General features: G+C 37.7%; 1 protein-coding gene across 1 annotated transcript in view; it reads right to left on the reverse strand.

Moving 5' to 3' along the window:
* Positions 1 to 2,242: 2,242 nt before the first annotated feature.
* stag2b (stromal antigen 2b) overlaps positions 2,243 to 20,998 on the reverse strand; it is a 54,683-nt gene continuing 35,927 nt past the window's right edge. The window contains 22 exon segments of the mRNA XM_042340573.1: positions 2,243 to 3,102; positions 4,109 to 4,186; positions 4,288 to 4,414; positions 4,695 to 4,802; positions 5,578 to 5,639; positions 5,642 to 5,763; positions 6,719 to 6,760; positions 7,770 to 7,975; positions 8,124 to 8,252; positions 8,588 to 8,736; positions 9,344 to 9,445; positions 10,267 to 10,406; positions 11,751 to 11,925; positions 13,494 to 13,586; positions 14,982 to 15,062; positions 15,191 to 15,278; positions 16,022 to 16,092; positions 16,235 to 16,438; positions 17,115 to 17,204; positions 17,525 to 17,617; positions 18,337 to 18,440; positions 20,142 to 20,259. Of these exon segments, the coding sequence (XP_042196507.1) occupies positions 3,079 to 3,102; positions 4,109 to 4,186; positions 4,288 to 4,414; positions 4,695 to 4,802; positions 5,578 to 5,639; positions 5,642 to 5,763; positions 6,719 to 6,760; positions 7,770 to 7,975; positions 8,124 to 8,252; positions 8,588 to 8,736; positions 9,344 to 9,445; positions 10,267 to 10,406; positions 11,751 to 11,925; positions 13,494 to 13,586; positions 14,982 to 15,062; positions 15,191 to 15,278; positions 16,022 to 16,092; positions 16,235 to 16,438; positions 17,115 to 17,204; positions 17,525 to 17,617; positions 18,337 to 18,440; positions 20,142 to 20,259 (2,406 nt within the window). The 3' untranslated portion in view covers positions 2,243 to 3,078.

Below are 20,998 nucleotides of genomic sequence, written 5' to 3' on the forward strand. Positions count from 1 at the left end.
GATACATGCCTTCATTACATCGAGGCTCGACTATGCAAACTCACTGCTGGTCGGCCTCCCCAACTCCTCCCTCCACAGGCTGCAGACCATCCAGAACTCTGCAGCTTGTGTCCTCTCCCGCACCGGGCTCCGCAACCCTATCACCCGTATCCTCGCCCAACTCCACTGGCTTCCCATCAGGCAAGAGGATACAGTTCAAGATCATGGTCACCTTCAAAGCCCTCCACGGTCTTGCTCCCCTCTACCTCTCCAACCTCCTAATCCCCTACCATCTTGTTCACTCCCTCTGCTCAGTGGGCTCCAGCCTGCTTCACGTCCACCTTGCTCACCCCACTATTTGTGGGCGGGCCTTCTGGCACTCTGCCCCCACCCTCTGGAACTCCATCCCAGTCCCCCCATCTCGCCCCCTCCCTCGCCACCTTCAAAACCCTCCTCTTCGACCGTGCATTCGATCTCCCTGCTCCCCCCCCCTACCCTCCACCCACCCCGACCCCCAGCTCACATTTGTAACTCTGTCCAGCTCCCTGGGACGTCCTCCTGACGTGAAAGGCGCTATACAAATGTAATTTTGTTGTTATGGACGCAGACTGACCTCCTGGTTACAATAGTGCTGCTCTGCATTTAACCCTCATAGTGGTAAGATTTGGAAAGCAGAAAATGTCTATTCTCAGTTTTTAAGGTAATTGATATGCCACCATTCACGAGATGAGAGATCACCAAGGAACACAAACCCTCTAAGCTCCTAGAATTTACCTTATTTCACATCCATTTTGATCTGATGGGTCTTTCCTCCTCCATTGTATTGAAGAGTGGCCTTGTCCTAGGTGTCAAGACAAAACCCTCAGTCCTTTGACTGGAGAAAGCAGCAAAGGCTTCAGATGACAAATGAAAGAATGCAGCACACAACACATGGAATCAATAACATTCGACAGAGGTGAAGTGGGGTGCAGAAGAAAACCAAATTAGCGATTTAAACCAAAACATTTGTGAAATTTATTTCAACTTTTGTAAAACGTTTGCAGAACTAAGAACTGTACACAAACCTTCCCCAACCACTCAATATTTTAGATCATAAACACCATGTCTTAAGCTTTCCCCCGACAATGTTTTTGCTATATGTGTGAACAATTAAGATGGTTCAAAGATTCATTTCAGAATGAAACCGGTTTCACAGCAAATAAAGTTCTATTCAAGATGTTAATTTCGTAAAGGGAAGGGATAAGTGTCCTTAGACAATGTTCCCACCTTCCCCCATGATCACAGTTGAAAAAATAATGATGAGTGTATATAGATTTTGTTCCAATCATTGGGAAAACTTAAGCTAATCAGTTTTGTTCAGGTGGTTGCGAGCAAATTTCACCTCATTGAGCTCATTATACACGCTGACGCCCCAATACAGAACAGAGGAAGTCCTGCATTGTTGCAGATGATGTCCTTTGGATGAGACGTTAAACCAAGATCATTCGATGGTTCAGTAAAGTTGCCATAGCACTATTTGGAATATAATTCAATTTCAGACCGACCAAGAAATAAATTCCAGACTCAGAGGTCTAGCTGTTACAGGAACAAAGCGAGTTTTCCTCTCCTAACCACAAAAAAGAATTTAAACGTCGGTAGGCATATGCATCCTGTTACACCACTGTACAATGAACACCATTTTAGATTTAAATTTTATTCAAAAAGTTACTGTTTCATGACATAAATACAAATCAGAACAGTACAATGAACAACAAAATATGAAGGACAACAGGAGAAGGTAAATATAAAACATTTCAGTTGGTTGAAAACATACAGCTTAAAGAACTGCCTTCACAATGAACGCACTTTTTTTTAAAAAGTAGAAAAGTCTGCTTTCACTTATTTTTAAAATCATATATACAGTCCTCTTAGCAGTTCTTTTTAACGCAGTGGTGTAAGGAACACGAAAGGCAGTACTGCCAAACAAACATTGTTTTTAAGTGTGTAAAAGCAAACAATTCCTCAAAAGACAACCAAATATTCATGGCATATCTCATGAATTATTAATATTAATAAACTGAAAGCAATAGCCAAATATTATGTTTTTCGCTTGGCTATTAAAAGCCCAATATCTCAGCATTGAAGTAGCAAACTGAATTCATCCCATTGAAATGAACCAAAGATTTATGCAGGAGATGGGGGTGGGGGAAGTTTGTGTACTGCAAGCGGATTAAGGCATGGAATGATTTAAAAAANCGTAATAAGATGAAAGATGACTAGCAAGAAATGTCATGAATTTTTTTATTATTATAAGTTAATGTCAACTTAGAGTTGATAAAACATCCAACTGCCAGAGCACTGCAAACAATGTTGAAAAGCGGTCTATGAATTATTAGAAACTTTTAGTTTATAATTATGACAGAACATTTACCATAAAAATGAAAACATAAAACCCAAATTTAAGGAATAACATAAATGGGTAATTTTTCAATGGCTAGTATCTTCAAACTAATTTACATTAGAACAAGATGTACTATGACCAGTTGTAGTTTATTTAACCTGAAGATTGCTTGCAAAGACAGATGTAAATAAAATATAAAATACAAATTTAAAAATTACTTAAGCATGAATACCCATGCTATTTTAGAAGTTGTTAATTTTTATTATAATTTTTAAACCTCGTCCTTCTGCTTGGAATTTCAAAGTATGAAAAACTGAACAAGATTTGCAATTATAAAATCAGCACCAATCATATATATAATTTTTTTTATTTAAAATTTAGTTCCCTATTCCCAAACTCTATCAAGTCAAATAATTGTTTAGAGAAACTTTCAAACATACTACACCAAGCTCATTTAATTAAAGACACAATACAGTGGCACTACTGGAAGGAATTTAACTTGCTTCCATAATTATACACAGTCTCTTAAAATATCAATTTATCAGGCAACAAACTGCCTCTCAATGCACTTAATCTAGATGAACAGTGAACAAATCCATTAAGCATTCTCCCGAAAGGAGAAAATCTGTACAGTTTTAATAGTTTAACTGCATTCACCAAAATATCTCTTTTTAAAACTGCCCCTGGTTTCATTCATTCATTCACAAAATGACATTTCCTTAGAACATTGAAACCCCAAGGACCTAAAAGGGATAGAAACAATAGCCTTTGTTAGATTAGTGTGCAACAAAAATCATTTTAGACTTCGTAAATGGAGTATTTTGCAAAGTACTTTACAATGCAATAAAGGATTTGAATCTTTGAACTAAAATGTGCTGTATTGATTAAAAAAAGTTATTCATTTAGCCCTTCTCTTCCTTCCACAATACATTTATGATCTGAAAGTGGTTCGCCTGCCCCCTGGCAGAGACTTTATACAACTGAAGCCAAAACTAATCACTCAAAAGAAAATTAAGCGGAGGATCTCTTAACGCCGATATTTGCTGTATTGGTGAAGGTTATATAAATTTGTTAGAATGGCCATTATATTTTTTTNATTAATGTTGACACCTGAAACTATTTAAAAAATACTTTTCATTTTAGTTAAGAGCTCAAATTCATAGCTTTGGCTACGCTACCAGAAGTTGATAACACATGAAGGATTTTTATTCCCCGCAATAAATTAGCATTTATAATTTTGTGGGATTTTTAAAAAAATTTACATTTCTATAAAGTGCGATGACAAAAGTAATCGAAGCAAAAAATAAAATCCTTATGCTGGAGGAGGCATGGTTACAAAAATGACCAAAGAGAAGTATACTTTTCTTCTCCGTGTACTGCATGAAATTGTTTGCATGATTAAAAAAAACGGAATGTTAACCACTATAGTTTCGTAAGAGGGGAGAACAAGATTCCACCCCCAAATGCTAACTCCAGCACATAGGGCGTCCAACGTCTAAGGTAGGTATCGATTTTAGCAATGGTCCTGCTGGTTTTAATCTCCCCCCCCTCCCCACACCCCAAGGGAAAGTATGTAATCTCTACTTGGTTGAATGTCCCCAAGTTTGGCAATCACGAGAGCCTCATCCTACTGACCTTATGCCTCTTTTAAGTGCTCCAGTTCACTGCACCATCACGTCTATATGGCTTTGAAATGAGAGCATCTTTAGTCTAACATTTCTTAGGTTGCTAAAAAGGATCAAGACTCACCGAGTCATCCATTATTGAGGCAGGGTCAAAGAAATCCGGTTTTAATTCGTTCCTTTCCCGTCTGTTCTTGGATGGTGGCTGGAAGGAAACAAACAAATAAAGAAAGAATCAGCATTTAGAATTTTTGCGAGTTGACATTTTCAAGTGAATTTGTCTCATCATTCCTGACATCTTATTACCAGGTCAATGTCGATGGTGTCAAAGTCCATGCCTTCATTCAGATCTTCAATACGACCCTCTGAGGACATCATCACGTCTTCCACTATTGGCTCCTCATCATCCTCCATTAGCCCTGAACCACGCCGACTACAAAAAGGAAATGTTGTGAATTTTCAAAACACCAATACATCATCCATATGGAACTCGGTGCACAAAATATAGTCAATTCACTTTACAGTGTATTCCGTGAAGCGCTTTGGGACGTCTCGATGTGATAAGGTGTTGTATCAAATGCAAGGATTATTATTATAGACTATCTGGCCACAATACGGTTGGAATACTTTTTTAAAAAGTTACAAATTTCGGAAATCTTACAGGAACATTAATTTCTAAGATAAACGTTTTTTGAAATCGATCGTGGACCTACATGGCGTGCTGAAGATTAGATCTTAATTTAACGTAATTCATGGCAGCTCTCTCCTGTTGCCTTGCTTCCTCCTGTTGTCTCTGAGCAATCAACCAGGACATCTGAGGACTGATAGGAGAGAGAGAAAGAATACAGAAAATGAATGGTTTCTTGAAGAATGCATGAAGGCAGTGAAATATATAATCAATCACAACCCAGTACCATATAACTCTAGATTTTCATTATGCAGAAACTATTAGTGGTAGGAGTGCAAAATCCCTCTTACATCCGTCTAGTTTAGACCTATTTTTAACCAGCTTGAAGGACTCTGTCGGGCCATACATTATATAAAGCCTCCGACTATTCCTTGGAAATTGCTAAAATGATTTGCTCTCTGCCTCTCCTATAAGTGTCCTTCAGGAACCAAGGCTAGACAGCAAACTGCACAGAAATTCCATCGAGGTCCAGTAACTGGGGGAAGAGCAGAGGATTGCTTTTCTGCATGTTCATCGTTGCCACGCTCAGGTGTGGAGATGCAGAACAAAGGCCTGGGAATTGAACCCGAGAAAGGGAAGAGAAGGAGGTCATATAGCCATGACACGGTTATACGCTGGTTAAGGGCCACTCTGCCAAAGTAACACTTAACTTTAACAAAGAAAAAAAATTGGGATTTGATGGCCTCATAAAGGAGATGAAATCATTTCTCAGGTTTGCCTCAGAACTTTTTTTCTTCACCCATCGAAACTCAAGTCATTGCCAATCTTAAAAAGCACGTTTGAACATAAAAAAAAAGCAACGCGAGTCTGAAGTGGTGACCTGAAGAAATAATTTTCACAAAACAAGTCGTCACTGCAGGCATTGAGATTAGAAATATAATGATTAGAGATAATAAAACGATGCATACTTGTACTCCACGTGTGACGGGTGATGTTGTGGCGGCATTTGGTACACCCCCATGTAAGATTCTCTTCAGGTCGGAGCCTCTTAGGTTCTCTCATAACAGTGGAGGTCAACTGTGGGGACTGCATCATGAGTGGCGTCTGCAAACTATGCTCTCTGCCAATCCATGATCCATCATTGCTTTCCTCTGCTGTGAAATTTACACAACAACATTTCAGCTTCTAGTTTTCCCCACACAAGTACAAACGTCACTGAGCTAATCCAACAGGTGCTTTTAATGGGGATGATGTGTTTTAAAGAAGACTCTTTCCAGTCTCTTTTTCTTTCTAGTTAGGATTCTTTCCCCATATGCAGCATTTTCTGAATGAGGACCACCTCTCAACTATTAGCCAAAGCCACTCTACAACCACACGCATACAAAACTGATTGGCTGCCCCGAGTAAGGGAAATAATATTCCCTATCTTAAGTGTTGATCCAGGAGCCCCAGACATATTAATTCCTGTCTCCACAAATAAGGCGAGCTGGTTCCCTCCCAAATGTAAGCTGTTAAAGCGTCTTCATGACCAAGGAGTGTAGAAATAGTGGAGGTTAGAAACTCAGCTGATTATCAAACCAAGTTCTAAAACTGTAGATTGCCACGAGTAACTACTTGAATAATTAATTCTTCCCCAAATGCAAGGAATAATTAATCTATTCATCGGAATGTACAAATGTGCATTGTGCTTTCAGTGTACTGTTAGTGATCATGTATTATGTATCATTGATACTTTTTAAAAAGCTAAAGGATCAATGTAAACATATCGTATATTCCAAGCATCAAATATTCCTCAATTTTCCTTCTCCTTTGCTAATGTAGAAGAACTACGGCAACAATATGTTTTTTTTTAAAAAAAGGGATAGATTTAAATATGTTTTGTTTCGAAAGCACTTTTGAGACGTTTCATTCATGTGGAAGGTGCCATCGTTACATAAATGCAAGTTATCATCAAATCAACTGAATTGTGAAGGTTATAAAGTCCAATTAATCTAAACAAAGTTAATGTACACATATCACATTTTCCTTAACAAAATGTAAAACTTTGATTCGAACTCTGAATAGTTCAAATTATTCAACTATAAACTGTAGTGATAGACAGAAACTTACTGGAGTCATAAGACCATGAAAGAGCATTTGGTCCAGTCCACACTGAAATGTAAAAAAACCTGTACTATCCGTCCATTAAACATATGCAAACAGTGCTTTAACACAAAACAGGCTCTTATTACATGATAAAGTGGGAGTTCAAAATGCTGGGGGAGGGAGAGGTTGAAACAAGAGTGCAAACAGCTCACCATTGCAATTTCCTTCATGTTTGAAAAATTTTGTTGTCGGCTCAATACTGTATTTGTATGTACATCTCACTGGTGATCTCCAACCACAAATACATGCACACGCACGCAAATAGATTCCTAGCAGTCGTCCTTCCAAAATAAACTGTGCCAAATGAGATGAAGGGCAGTGGAGGCAAATAGATCTCACCTCTAAAGAGGAGCGTCTTCACTATTGTTATGGTTCGCTGTCGGTTGGAAAATATTCACCAGTGCTTTTTTTAAAACTAACTAAAACATGGGCCACCATCAGTAGAGTATTAAAACGCAGGCCCACACAAACTCCCAACTGCCAGGAGTTCATGCAATTGGCGAACTGAATGTTTTATGAATTAAAAACAAAAGATAATAACAGGGATAATATGAATATGGTGAGACTGGGTAAAACGTAAAGTCTACTAAGTACACAAATGCAATTTGGGGCTAGAAAGCTGGTTCTACATTGCATCTATGTTGCTCTAAATGTATGTATATACAGTTAAGGACGTACATAGGCGATCAGGAAAAAAGTAACACGCACACATTTTCCCTGAACCCTCGTGGTAGTGTTTAAATTGCTGATGTGATAGTTTAGATGCATATTCACACTTATTCCCTGCAGTGAAAATTAAGTGTGGAATGGAGGGGGCAGGGAAAGGAAGGAAAAGTTTTGCACGATTTGAGTGATTTTAACCTAAGCTCTTTAGAATTTTTTTTGCGAAACATCTCCTAACCAATATCTATTTGGATTTCAATTTGCATTTTTGGCACATTTCTTAGAAATGACATTGAGTATAACGAATGTAATCATTTAGCCAGAGATTGCAGAGTTATGGCATTGAGTTTACCTTCTGGCAATTTTCGTTTCCCTGTTGCTGGTTTTGTTTTCTTGCTTCTCACAGAAGAGCCTCTGCTACTATATCCACTGACCACAGACATTGTGTCGTCATCATTCCCAGTCAGTAAGGAGTTTCTATACGATATTAATGGAAGCCACACATCTTCTCTGTGCAATGCCATTTGGTCTCCCATAAACTTCTCAAGGTATGAATAACTGAAATTAAACAAAAGTACTGTTCAAGTGAACCACAGAAATACGTGTTGAAATTATTAATTTTAGACGAAAGCCGGTGGTGACGATTTTAATTCTGACTTGTATTTATATCAAAATATTCTTAATCTACACCACGTACTGCACTTACACTGTCCTTTTGTCTTGTTTGAGTAGCTTAGAAGAAAATTCACTCAGGATATCTAGGAAAGCCAAGTTCATAGGAGGATGCCCTTCTCCATGGGGGCTCGGTTCTTTGAAGGAAAATTCAATGCCGTCTCTACAAAACCCAGAAAATAGCCATTGAATTCTCAAGGTATTATGTTCTTACAATACAGAAATTAGATACAAAAGTCGGCGGGTAAGAAAAGAGGATATTTCTTTTCAAATCAACCCAGTTTCATCTAACCATGATGATTCACATACTAAATTAATAAGATTTGTTTTGCAATTTGCTAATATTTTGAAGAGATTCAGAATGAAAATGGCATTCATCAGACATACTTTCCCCCCTTTTATAGGTAAAGAACCGTTTTGAGTGCATGATTTCTCCCCAAATTACATGTCGTCAAAGAAAAGAAAGCAGAACATTAAAAAAAAAATCCAAGTCTTTACTTGTGTAGCATTGCAACAGCTTCTCTGGTTTTCAGTTGATCCAAACCAAATGTTAGTGAGAAACGTCGAGCAAGTTCTTTTACAGAACTAAAACCTGGGGTTGATCGATCAAAAGTTAATCCAAACTCCTGCTCCAATTCATTAAACAGCTGTGAGAAACAGAGAAAATAAATCGTTCAAATGTGTTTAAAAGTGAAGTGGCTCAATGAGAAAACGGTCAACAACAAAAAATTAACAAAACAGGTCTTATAACTTATTATCACGTATTCGGGAAAATGTGGTGTTGGATGAATCCATTTAAAACAATTAGGGTTTACTTCATACATAAAAAATACAAACTTAATCTGACAAATCCTTGGGAAACATCAAAAACTACCCTCAGAATTAATAATTAAACATTTCTTAAAAACACAGCGAATTTAACACGTCCCCAAATATGTAAAGTGTGCAACTGAAGACAAAAGCATGCAAATGCAGAGCTGCTCAAAACATCTTATATGTGTGCGCCTATGTTTTTACTCTCCATTTGAAAAAATTGAACATTTGATAGAAAGTTTGCTCAATTCATGCGCAATTCATGAGGGAAAAAAAAGGAATTCATCCCACTCTCGTAATAGTTATACTAAAAGAATCCCAGCAGTTGCAATCTTTCACATCTTCACATACATTCTCGATTCCCAACAGAAATTAAAACTTGTCACACCTACTACATTTTACAGGTTGGTACTTGCTTTCCAAAGAATTTCAAAGTCGTACCTGTTGTAAGCTAAGTATGATCGTCTTTGCACACTGAATTTTATCTGCTTGTCTAGTTTTGCTCATGGTTTCCTTGATGATGTCACCATAATCATTGTAATACTGAAAGGCAAAGGCAGGGTCATCACAAATCATTGTCATATTGAAAAGCATGGCGATCGGTTTCACCACACCAAGCAATAATTCACTCATACATTTTAGAAAATGAAATTAAAAATAATCCTTACATTGTGCCGCATTCAAGTCAACCAAGCCAGTCTTTGTATAAAACATGACTAGGCATTATTCTATGCGAAGGGCACAAGAGAATTGAAATTTGTTGCAAAAAAATCTCAAAGTGCTTTGCAAGATTTATTGTAAAGTGTAAGGGATTGTTTTTGAATAGCGCCATTGTCCACCTGAACAGGCAGGAACTCGAATTAACGTCTCATCCGAGAGGTGGCGTTTCTAACAATGCAGGACTCTCCCAACACTGCATCACATAGACCGAGTTCAACATCCTGCTTGTACCCACGATCGCCCGACTCAAAAGCAAAACTGCTACCAAGTGAACCAGGCTGAACATCAGTTCTAAGATGTAAAATGCAGGACATCGTTACTTATGGAAATGTCTAAAGAATTGGTGGAATTCTTGAGAATAAAACACTCAATGGTTGACTTTTCAGGACCTGCACATATTTTAATACTTGAGCTGTGTTGGCGTAGTGGCATTCTAAGAGGGCGGTAAGCCACAAACTGGAAGCCAGGAGACACCTTTTGCTTGGTGCAGATGTTTACTTTTCAAACATGCGCTAAGCAATTCCATAAAGTGATTATAGGAAGGAATGTCCAGAGAGAACACTCCCAAACCCCCTTATACGTGGGTATATTTTACACAATCAAGATCTAGAGGGGATGGAACCAGTAAAATTAGAACTATTTACCTTCATATACTGCTTAAACACATCTGCAGCTGCATTCATCTCTACAACATTATATACAATTAATTTACAAAAGGCTGCGAGAAGGTTCCTCCTTTTATGCAAAGCCTCAATTTTACCAGCTTCATCTTCCTGGTGCCCATCTGAAACACAGACATAAGTTATTTAACAGTGAAGAACCAACAGCAGTCAAGCGGATTTCCACCTCTACAAACTGCAAGATTGTCACTAGATATTGGTTAACTACAGTTGGTGCAGTACCAATCCCGAGATTCTTCCCTGAATTTGCTCAGTATCTTATTTTAAAAGAAGAAACACGTTCTTTCGCAGTTTCTCTTGTACATTTCTCCATTCTGGTTTGCCTTTTTTTAAAAAAAAACCTTACCTGCTTGAAAGGAAGATTACCTACCAGTCGGGTCTATATTCTCGCTACACTGTAGGATTAGGTCCACAAAGATCCAGATTGTTGGGCGATTTACAAAGTGCCATCTTTCTTTATGAAATCCCCATGTCACCACGGGACACCCTAACTACGCTGTGTATAAAACAGCAGTGACCCTCCACTCCTATGACCAATTTGAAAGATAAGAGGCTGAGGGGAAGGGGAAGTGGGAGCTGGATGGAGCGAAGAATAAAGACCCTGCCTACTGGAGGGTAATCTTGATTGCTCTTGCTTCCTCAACACCCTGCACACACACAGGTGCTTTAAGCTCTGGAGGACCTGCAGAAGAACTGAAACTCCAGTAATCAGAACGGTCCAACCGAAAATAGCAGCACTGAACGTAGTTAGATGCAAGCTATAATGTATGGTATATTTAGAATGTCTACGTTGCTGCCTTGCAAATTCCATCATTTTGGAGAGCTATCCAGGATATAGCCGTGGAACTTATAAAGCGGCTTTTAACTGATAAAGAAAGGGTTCTGTGTGCAAGGGCAATAATCAAGGGCATGAAACTGGCCACAGCAGAGTTGGCAAGTCTGGAATTCATCACAATTCTTCACCAATGTCAACAGATGGACGACTGCTTTCCTTACTCGCGAGCATCTAGTGAACTCTGCAAATACAGTAATATACTTAAAACTAAATTTAAACGTATATACTCAAAGCTAAACTTAGAAGCACAGAGCCCGGGAGGAACTAAAGTTACACTGCAGGAAAACAAAATGCCAAGGTATATCAATCCTGCAGAAACCTTTCAAAACAATGTTCACTGATGATTTCAGGAATTGTGCGAGAAATGGCATTTGCAAGGAAGACATTCAAGCAGTCCTCACAATGGCTCAAGTAGGGGTGGTGCAATTGGTTTCAACACCCTAACTAGGGAAGGGCAAAATCCAGTCAAGGTCTTGATTGTTATCGGTGACCTATGGAACTACACCCCCAAAGCACAATAGTCAACTCCTTCCAGACAGAAGAGGAGAACATTGGCAGGGGAAGATATTTGTTTTAATATAAAGGTACTGGTGTGGGACCCACTTATTCTCACCTGCACTGTGGGTGTCCTCATCCTGCTCAACAAATATGTGGTCTAAGACGAAGCTGAGCAGTTCTGACTGAAGAGATGAATCAGGAGTGTAAACCAGAGGTTCCAGTACCTCACGTCCACCTGACACAATCTGGTGGCTAAAAATCATCAGAATATCACACAAGATAGTGAAAGCCTACAAAACAAAACAGAAACAATCACTGAGAGTTACTGGGTCTATCTTCAAAACAAAACAATAAATATATATTATAATTTAAATATTATCACGTTTTAAGGGAGCAATAGTTGGGTGCTAAATTTCAGTGCAAAGTACATCACGGTGTGCATGATTTAAAACAAGTGAATCATCTCTTAAATCTTAAGGGTTGAATTACTATTTGTTATCTTCCCTCCCAATTTTGGCCGGCACATGCACCGATAATTAAACCAGTGACAGGTTAGGAATATATCCTGCAGTATTTTTCTTTCAGTGATGTAGAAATCAGTCCATAAAAAGTCAGTTGGTAATACACCACCACCAACTGCTAGAAAATTATTCTGCTCAGGCACCTTAACATCACCACACAGTCAATGAAAGTAACTGAATTTACAGGGGAAGCCCGTTAAGAACATAAGACTGATTTCCACATTGCAGAATAAAAGAACTGCAGGACGTATTTCTAACCCGTCACCAGTAGGACACAATTTCCGCAAGAGAATCGTTGAGCGAGATGAAGTATTAGAAGCCTTTATTTGCTCAACAAACATCTCAATGGGAGGAAAATATTCCCATTTTTCCCTCCCCAAGTCAATTCACTTTACAGTATAGTCTGTGAAGCACCTTGAGACATCTCGAAGGCACAATAAGGCACTATATCAAATATTATTAAATACAGAAATTACACTTTAAACATATATTGATGTTACCTTCTTTGAACTATGGTTGATAACAGTGATACATGTTAAAACTAGAGGGGAACATTTATTGGAATTCAAAGTCTTTTTGAATTAGTGGCATTTGCAATGGTCTGTCATTGTAGAAAGTTCTACCTCTAATATATTTGGGGGCTGGGCAGTTAAATGACTAACCACCGCATCTATAATATTTCACATCTATAATCTTCAAAGATCAGCACAATCCTGAAAATGCAGAGGTCAATCCGTATTTGAAAGAGAAAGTTGGGTCACGCCAGAAACTTTTCATCAGAGTGGAAACCACTGGAATGGAAAAGACCCTTTTATACAACTGGAAGTGCAAATTACAGTAGAACCTTTGATATACCTTCCTGGTATCAAATTTGACGTACATTAATTTACCAGGATTCTTGTTGAAATCACGGTTCACACTGCAGGCCATGCTGCAATATTACAGGTAGCCTACGGATGATATTAAACTGCCTCGATAGCTATTTTGGTGGGAGCTTATAAAGACATCACCCTCTTCCTCTGAAAAGTAACAAGTTCTCTCAATCTTCTAGCCTTGTTCAAATTCTTCAAAATAAATTTGGCTATTTATCTCATTGCTGTTTGTAGGACTGTTTGCTGCCGGAGATTGACTGCCATCTCTCCTTAGATTAATGAGTCCACGGCAAAAAGTCTCATTGGATTTATCAAAACCATATGTGATTTATTGCTCACACTCCCCCATCGTAATCATTCCAATTCTTATCTTTCTCTTTCGCTTTCAGATACTGACTAAAACGTGTTGCATTTCCAGGATTTTCAGCAGTTTTTTTTCCATCTCTACTACATGGTTTGGATTACCTGTTCCTTAACAGTTGTGTTAATGTTTGTCAAGTAGTGCTGGCAAATCTGACAGAAAGCTCTCATCTGTTTTCTTAACAATATTAGCTGCTCCTAAAACAAACAAAAAGCACATTTATAAATTCCTGATGTAAACAGGTTCATACTTAACCTGCAACACATATCAATATCATATCCTAGGAAGTTTCCAAATGTTATTACATCTATTAAACTCTCAAACGTATGTGCTAGAACAAGTATAAATACAAATGCACACGTCTCCTATAATCACGGGATCCACAATTCCTAGGATGAGGTTGAAGCAAATGAGAAAGACCTATGAATTCATGAATAACGTTTTCTCAGGAAATCTTGACTTTTTTTCAAGTCATTTTAAATGTGATTACATATAAGGACGATGCTTTAATATGCAAATAGGTCCGACAAGTATTGAGGTGAAAATTTGCAAGGGGGGAAATTGTCATTGGCTGTATAGCTGGCCTGCACTATTAGTTTTCATCCAACAAAATAGCTCCTCAGAAATAAAATAGAAAATGCTCGAAATCCAGAAAAGGGCAATCGGGAAATGTTGGTTAATGTTTCTGTGTTCTGATGAAGGTCCTATCCTCAATGCAACCCAAAACACTAATTGGGTGCTGGTTGGCCTGCTATCGAGTTCTCTTTGCTAAATTCCCAGTTTTGTTTTTATCTGCGTTGTTTCAAAGAAAGTTACTCAAATCTTGCAAAGTGATTGCTTGGGAGTTGGAAGCAAAACATAGCAGATTTCAAAGCTAAGAACAGTTAGAAAAAAGTAAAGTAGGTTTCTAAAAAGTTCATACGTTAAAATATAGTGTTGAGGGAAAATGAATGGATGCATTTTAAAATTCTCATTATTTTAGATAATTTAGGGGTTATTATTAATTATATTCGGTTGTTTCCTATCATAGTCCAAGAGGCAAATATGTGGAGTCCTGTAGCTCAGTGGTTAGAGCACTCGCTTTGCAAGTGAGAGACCTGAGTTCAATTCCAGGCAGGGCGAAACCTTGGGCAAGTTTCCTTACTCCACACAGAGCCTAATAATAATCCCTCCAAAAACCAAAAACAATAATTAAAATTGATCATTTTCAATCTACGACTGTTTGTGGGACATTGCTGTGCGCAATTGGCTGCCGCGTTCGCCCACAAATATACAGTCAATTCACTTTACAGTGTCTTCTGTGAAGCGCTTTGGGACGTCCTCCCGACGTGAAAAGCGCTATATCAAATGCAAGGATTATTATTATTATTATTATTATAGCACACAGAGACTGGTGTGTTTGCATAGGTCTGCTAACAGTCCATGGGTACTCTAACACTCCAGCACATTTAAGTTTCATCTTAACAGAAACAAATCTGGGTTAACAGCTGACAAATCAGAGGCATGCGACGGTTAGGGTTTAACAACTATAATTTTACAGAGTAAGCATCTTTATTTTTTGAATTGTTAATGCGTGGGGTGGATTTGCATACCTTTTTTGAGCTGCCTTCAGAAACTGTGGCTAGGTTCCAAAGGATGACATAGTGAGTGCATTGCAGTGCATGAATGACAATCTGCAAAGGAAGCACAAACACACTAGATTTCAAAACAGCACAGCCTTACAATCCCCAAAATAAAATAAACACCCATCGTTTAATAGATTTAAAACTTAAAAAGAAAAGATTTGATCATATTACCATACCTGTTCTGGCATATCTCCATTCTCAATTCCGGTTTTTAGCAACTTATAATTCGTCCCAAACAAGTCCCATTTTGAAAGATCATGTGCACTGCAAAAAAAAAAAAGCATTAGTAAGCTTAATCTGAAACTTAAATCATTTTTGCCTTTTCTGGTAAGACATCTATAATAGCAGATGAACAAACTTCAAGTGTAAGGACGAAAAAGATACAAAACACAACTCCTAAGGATAGCAGCAAGTTGTTGTTCCCAGACACTGGAGAGAGCGCACGTCACAATAACCGCAGGACAGGCTGCAAAGCCAAAACTCATCTGATTCATACCTATCCCCTATCATCAGCAACTAAAATATAATGCTGTCTGTGGAGTTTGCAAAGTATTTTGTTTGAAAACTTAATTTGATGATCACGTGTTCAGGTCATGGACTGGAATGAGAACTGCTCAGACACCTGGACTTGAATTTCTTTTCACGAAAAAATGAATAGCCTTTGGAAGAGCATAGTATTGTGTACTTCTCACTTATCTAGTGCTCATAACATCAGTTTTAGATGATACACTAATTTCCAGACATTCAATTTTGTGACGATGCTGGGAAGATGCTGAGGCTGTATTTTATTTATGGATTAGTGACCAAGCCAGGATGTTTGGTTTCCTAATCAAACAGCTGAGGAACCAAGCTTCATAGCTACATTAAATAGGAGGTGAATTCTATTTTATATACTTCATGGCAACTATATCCTTCAATTTGACTAACACAGCACCTCCACATACCTCCAGTTTGTCACAAGCAACTGGCTGAAGTTAAAAGAATAAAAGCGATTGAGCAGTCCTTACTTGTGGAAGGCAGTGATCCTTTTCAACGTGGAAAGGACCTGGTAAGCATCATCTTCATCAAGTTCTTCACCCTGTTACATTATCAAATTAATCAACAAATTAATATCCGATGATGAATCCATTTGTCAGTTTAACAAAAACATTCACGTAGGTGGAACCAGCCAGCAAAGGGAGTCAAATTTAAAAGGATTCCTAAATTATTTGTAAACAAACCTCTTGCAAGAAGTCTTCAAGCATACAACTGAATTTATCTGCCAATTCATCTATTAGCTGGCTCCTTGAGATGTCCACTCTGTTGAATATAGTGTATTCTTCATTGCAGAGTATATGATAAGCTTTAGAACAGGCCTCTAACACATCCGTGTCTGTATGTTTTTCCACAATATTTTTCAACTGCCTCAATAACGAATCCAAGTGCTAAAATTGAAGAAAAGGGTAGATTCAAAATGGTTACAGATGAAGAAACACATACACTTACTTACTTGTATATCTTTTGACTTGTGTGCATTAGGAAAAAAACTCAATTAAATCACAGTGCAAGACTATAGAAGGGAAGATCAATTGTTTAAAGTTTGAAAATTTGCCTAAATACAGTCGCCACACTTTGCAGTAAATCCTGAGGAAGCTCTTTGAGATGTTCCAACAAAGTGATAAGGTCCTAAATTAAATGCAAGGATTATGATAATAAAACGAGTCTGGAGCAGGATTTTAACAGCACCAAAAGCAGCACTGCTGACACCAACACTTTTGGCTCTTCGCAGAAGAGTCATGGAATGCTATTTCTAAAGGAATGTATTTTATGTAATTTCGAAAAGCAGTGAGGGTTTTTGGCGGTTATGCAGGTTAACATCCCTAACCCAAATATAATTATTCTTTATTGAGCAATGTACCAATAGAGTCACAAAATTTAATGCAAATTATTTGAGTAAATGGCACGGCACGAATGGAAGTATGCATCAACAAAGTTCATTATTAAGCGTACTTGCATTTTCCAGGCACACTCCAACCTAAAACTGGCCTCTTATAAAAAGTAGTGGAACCCATATTTCAAGAGAACCACACAAGCTTATGAAAAGGTTATCCATTGTCTTACCTTTTCTAATCGGCCAGTTGTGTAGATTTCCAAGTCAAAAAACAGTGGTAACTGTAAAAGATTTGTCACTTTCTCGGCATCAATAGAATACTGTCAAAAANGTGGAAAAAATAGGCCATATATCAGCAACCATATCCAGATTAATTCAAGTCACTAAACTAAGATCACTGTAAATATAAAAATAACACATCATGTATAAAGGACTGAAAACAGAAAATCCACCAAAAATTTCCCTGTAGAGTATCTTCCCCAACAAACATTTCTAAGTAGGATTTATGAAGGGGTGGGGGGCGGGATGATGAGGAAGAATAGCCAAGCGCAGCACACTCCTCAGTATTTATTTCGAAAAATACAAGACAAATATTCATTAGATATAAACAAGTGGTAAAGCACATTTAAAGTCGTGTTACCTTTGTCAACAGCTGAGGAAGGACTATTGTAAAATGTTCTGTTATTCTGGTCCGGTCATCCAACTGTGATTTCTTCTCTTTTGCTGTCAACACCTGTTGAAAATAAAAAACTTTCAGAGTTGCGAATGTAGATTTTCTCGAGAGCTATAAACATACACATTTTTGTATTCTTAGGACTAAGGCATAGAAAAAGCTGTTTGTCATCAACACATAAACAAAAGTTGACACAGAAAACAAACTGCACAAACATAACAATCTTAAGCACGACTATCCCTTATGCCACAGAACAGCTGTTGGGATCATCCTCTCTTATTTGATTTCATGTGAAATGCAAGTCAAACGACTAATGGAAGCATTACTACTAAGGGGAGAATTTACCAAATACAGAACTCTAATCAGAATGGAGTCAATCAGCAGTATGTTTGCCTCTTAAGATAGTAATGATTGCACTGCATTCAACAAAGATGGATAAGAGAGACAAAACCGAAATAGTCTTAGTCAAGTACAAGAAATCCTAAACTGAAAGCTCAAAACATGTGCACGTGTCCATGATGCTGCAAAAAGAACGTTAAATCACTTAGCTAAATAATCCAATAAACATTGTTGTTATGTACTATTATAAAATGTGAATTATATTTCAAACTGCATCTCCAATAAAGCTCCGGCTGAATCATACTGTGCGCAATTGGTTGCTGCGTTTCGCCCACAAAAAAATAGTCACTACATTTTACAGTATGTGCTGTGAAGCTTTGTGAGACATCTTGAAGATGTGATAAGGCGCCTTATCAAATGCAAGAATTACGATATTATACCTTTTTGCCCGAAGCTCTGCCAACTGGAGGGTGACACTCTACAGCTTGTCGTATCGTACACACCATGATCTCAATGAGTGCACTTTCCTGTCTGTCTGTCAGGGCTGAAAGGGAAACCATGCAAAATTAGAGTCATTTTTCTTACATCACTTAAGTTATTATCAGTCATCAATTAAATGTCATTTTAATTAAGCTTCAATTGCTGTCAAGGATAAAGCTCTAGAGAGTAAGTAAAACGTTGCAGGAACTGAGCACAATGCAGTAACAATTGCACACCACTAGATATTGCAAGTGCGCTTTGCATTGTTTTCATAAATGTACATTAGCAACATCTTGTGGTAATGTACTAAGAGAGGTTCCTTGCAACGTCAACATATTTCTAACGTTGTTGAATATCAATTCAATTTGACAAAGTCAATCCAAATTAGCACCAGAAATCGATAAGACAGTCAAATGCAACACTAATTACCACCTGTTAAAACAAACGTTAAAACGTTAGATTTTCAAAAGCAATTATTCTGAGTAGTTTAATAAGTTACAACTGAATCCTTCCACTTTGAAATAGAATTGCAGATTCATAGAGAAATTGCAATTGATTAAACTTCTGAGCCTCTTAATATGATAAATGTCTTGTGAACACCAAACTATAAAGTGATTACAGATTAAGTCTTCAATTGAAAACACTAAACAAAGGGGAAAAAAACAATAGATGTATTACAGTGTACATCCTCCAGTCAGATTGTAAAAATTAGATTAGCTTTCTCCTCCAAAAATAGGGAGTACTTGGAAGACTGCACTTATCTTGACTTGCAAAGCAACATTTTATGCTGTACAAGTAAGTGAAGAACATGAAGTCTACTGAAGAGGAATTTATTTTCTGTTTAAATACAATAAAGGGTCAGTAAAAACGGCAAGACTATTATCGTGGTACATTACGTAAAAGTTAGTAGCTCCTGAAAGCAGTTTCACAAATTTCCTCATCAATACTGGCAATGGATCAAAGATAATGCAACCTCCTTCAATTAGCATCAATAATTCTTCTTCTATTTCCAATTTTCCGGCGTTGTCCAAGCAACAATTCCACGGGATGCCAAAAGCATTATTTTATTATTATTTGTTCTGGTAAGAGAGCCAACAAGTTATTTGGCCATCAGTGCAGCACATTTGTTCCCTCTCCGTTACGCTAATTGTGATGGAACTTTCAACCATGTTTCAAATTTCATAAATCTCTAAATCCCAGTCATTTACATTATCCAATCATTGCCCAACTCAAATCTTATTAGTGACCAATACCAAGTTTTTTCTGAGTAACGTCACACCACATTGTTCATCTGAAGACTGAGGTAGCAATTCTTTAGCTAATTACAATACATAGCTAGTTACAACAAAATAATAATAATGAATTGGTCATTCAATCCATGACCGTTTGTGGGACGCTGCTCTGCGCAATCGGCTGCCGCGTTTTGCCCACAAAATGTAGTCAATTCACTTTACAGTATATTCTGTGAAGCGTTCTGAGGCTTCTCGAAGACGCTATACCAAATGCAAGAATTATTATTATTATATGAAGACTTTCATGCAATGACTCAATTTTTTTAAACATCATTGGTATTATTCATATAAACCAATAATTACTTATGTAAAACTTCTGAGGTATTTGGATGTGATATTTGCTATAAAAGCACAAGATGTTTGTTCTGGCTGTCAACGCACATTTGGAGTTCATTTTTTTCTGGTAAGCTTTTTGATAGGTATTTAATAGGAATGATAGTGATGAGGCAAACAGATTGTTGTACAGATTTTACCTTCTTCCCCACTGACTGGTTCTTCCAAAAGGAGGCTGGTCATGCACTCCCAATCCTTGAGTAGATCTGTTGAACAATCCCACATGCTGTCCACCAGGTATGCAGCATGTTCATGCAGCTGCCCATGGAAATAGGGAACAAAAAAAATCAGCAGATGCCCATACAATATAAATCCTGTTTCGCGTTTTAATTTGGCAGTGTGAGAGAGAAAATTCAGATCAAAGCAATTACTGAGTTTCACTGTATTTCCTTGTTCCAAATATTAAACATACAAACATTTATGCTCCTTCCAGGACATGCTGCTCCATCCTGTACAGGGCACACGGACTTCCTATTCTAAGGTGACTTGACAATGCTGCTTTGCCATTGATTGCCCTGACATAGGTCAACATGCTCTCTGGTTTTCCCTCCCTATGCAAAACACTGCTACCTCTGCCTAGTGCTTCCAACGAGATTGCCAGAGAACCAGAATTCACAAGCTAAAAAATTCCAGAAGCGAATTTGTCCCACGTTTTTATAAAAGTTAAACATATTTCTTAATTGATTATGCAGTTTATCTTATTTTCAATTAATCATATTGTTCTGATGTGCTGAAAAAACACTCAAATGTAAGGATTATTATTTGGATAAAACAAACGAGAACTTATTTTGGAAATTAAGAGTCTAAGGCAACTTCAGAATCCAATGAGCTCAATTTGTAATCCTTTGACGTAAAGAGCGCATTGCCCGATTATTGCGCTATAATAGTGCTGAGCAGATGGTGTACAGTAGAGTCCCTTCAAACTCCTGTCTAATCTATGAACCCAAGTTCTTTAGTTTTCATTCCAGAATTTGGCACAGCACTATAGTGATATACT

This window comes from Callorhinchus milii, unplaced genomic scaffold (genome assembly GCF_018977255.1).
Source record: "Callorhinchus milii isolate IMCB2004 unplaced genomic scaffold, IMCB_Cmil_1.0 Scaffold15, whole genome shotgun sequence".
Taxonomy (NCBI): domain Eukaryota; kingdom Metazoa; phylum Chordata; class Chondrichthyes; order Chimaeriformes; family Callorhinchidae; genus Callorhinchus; species Callorhinchus milii.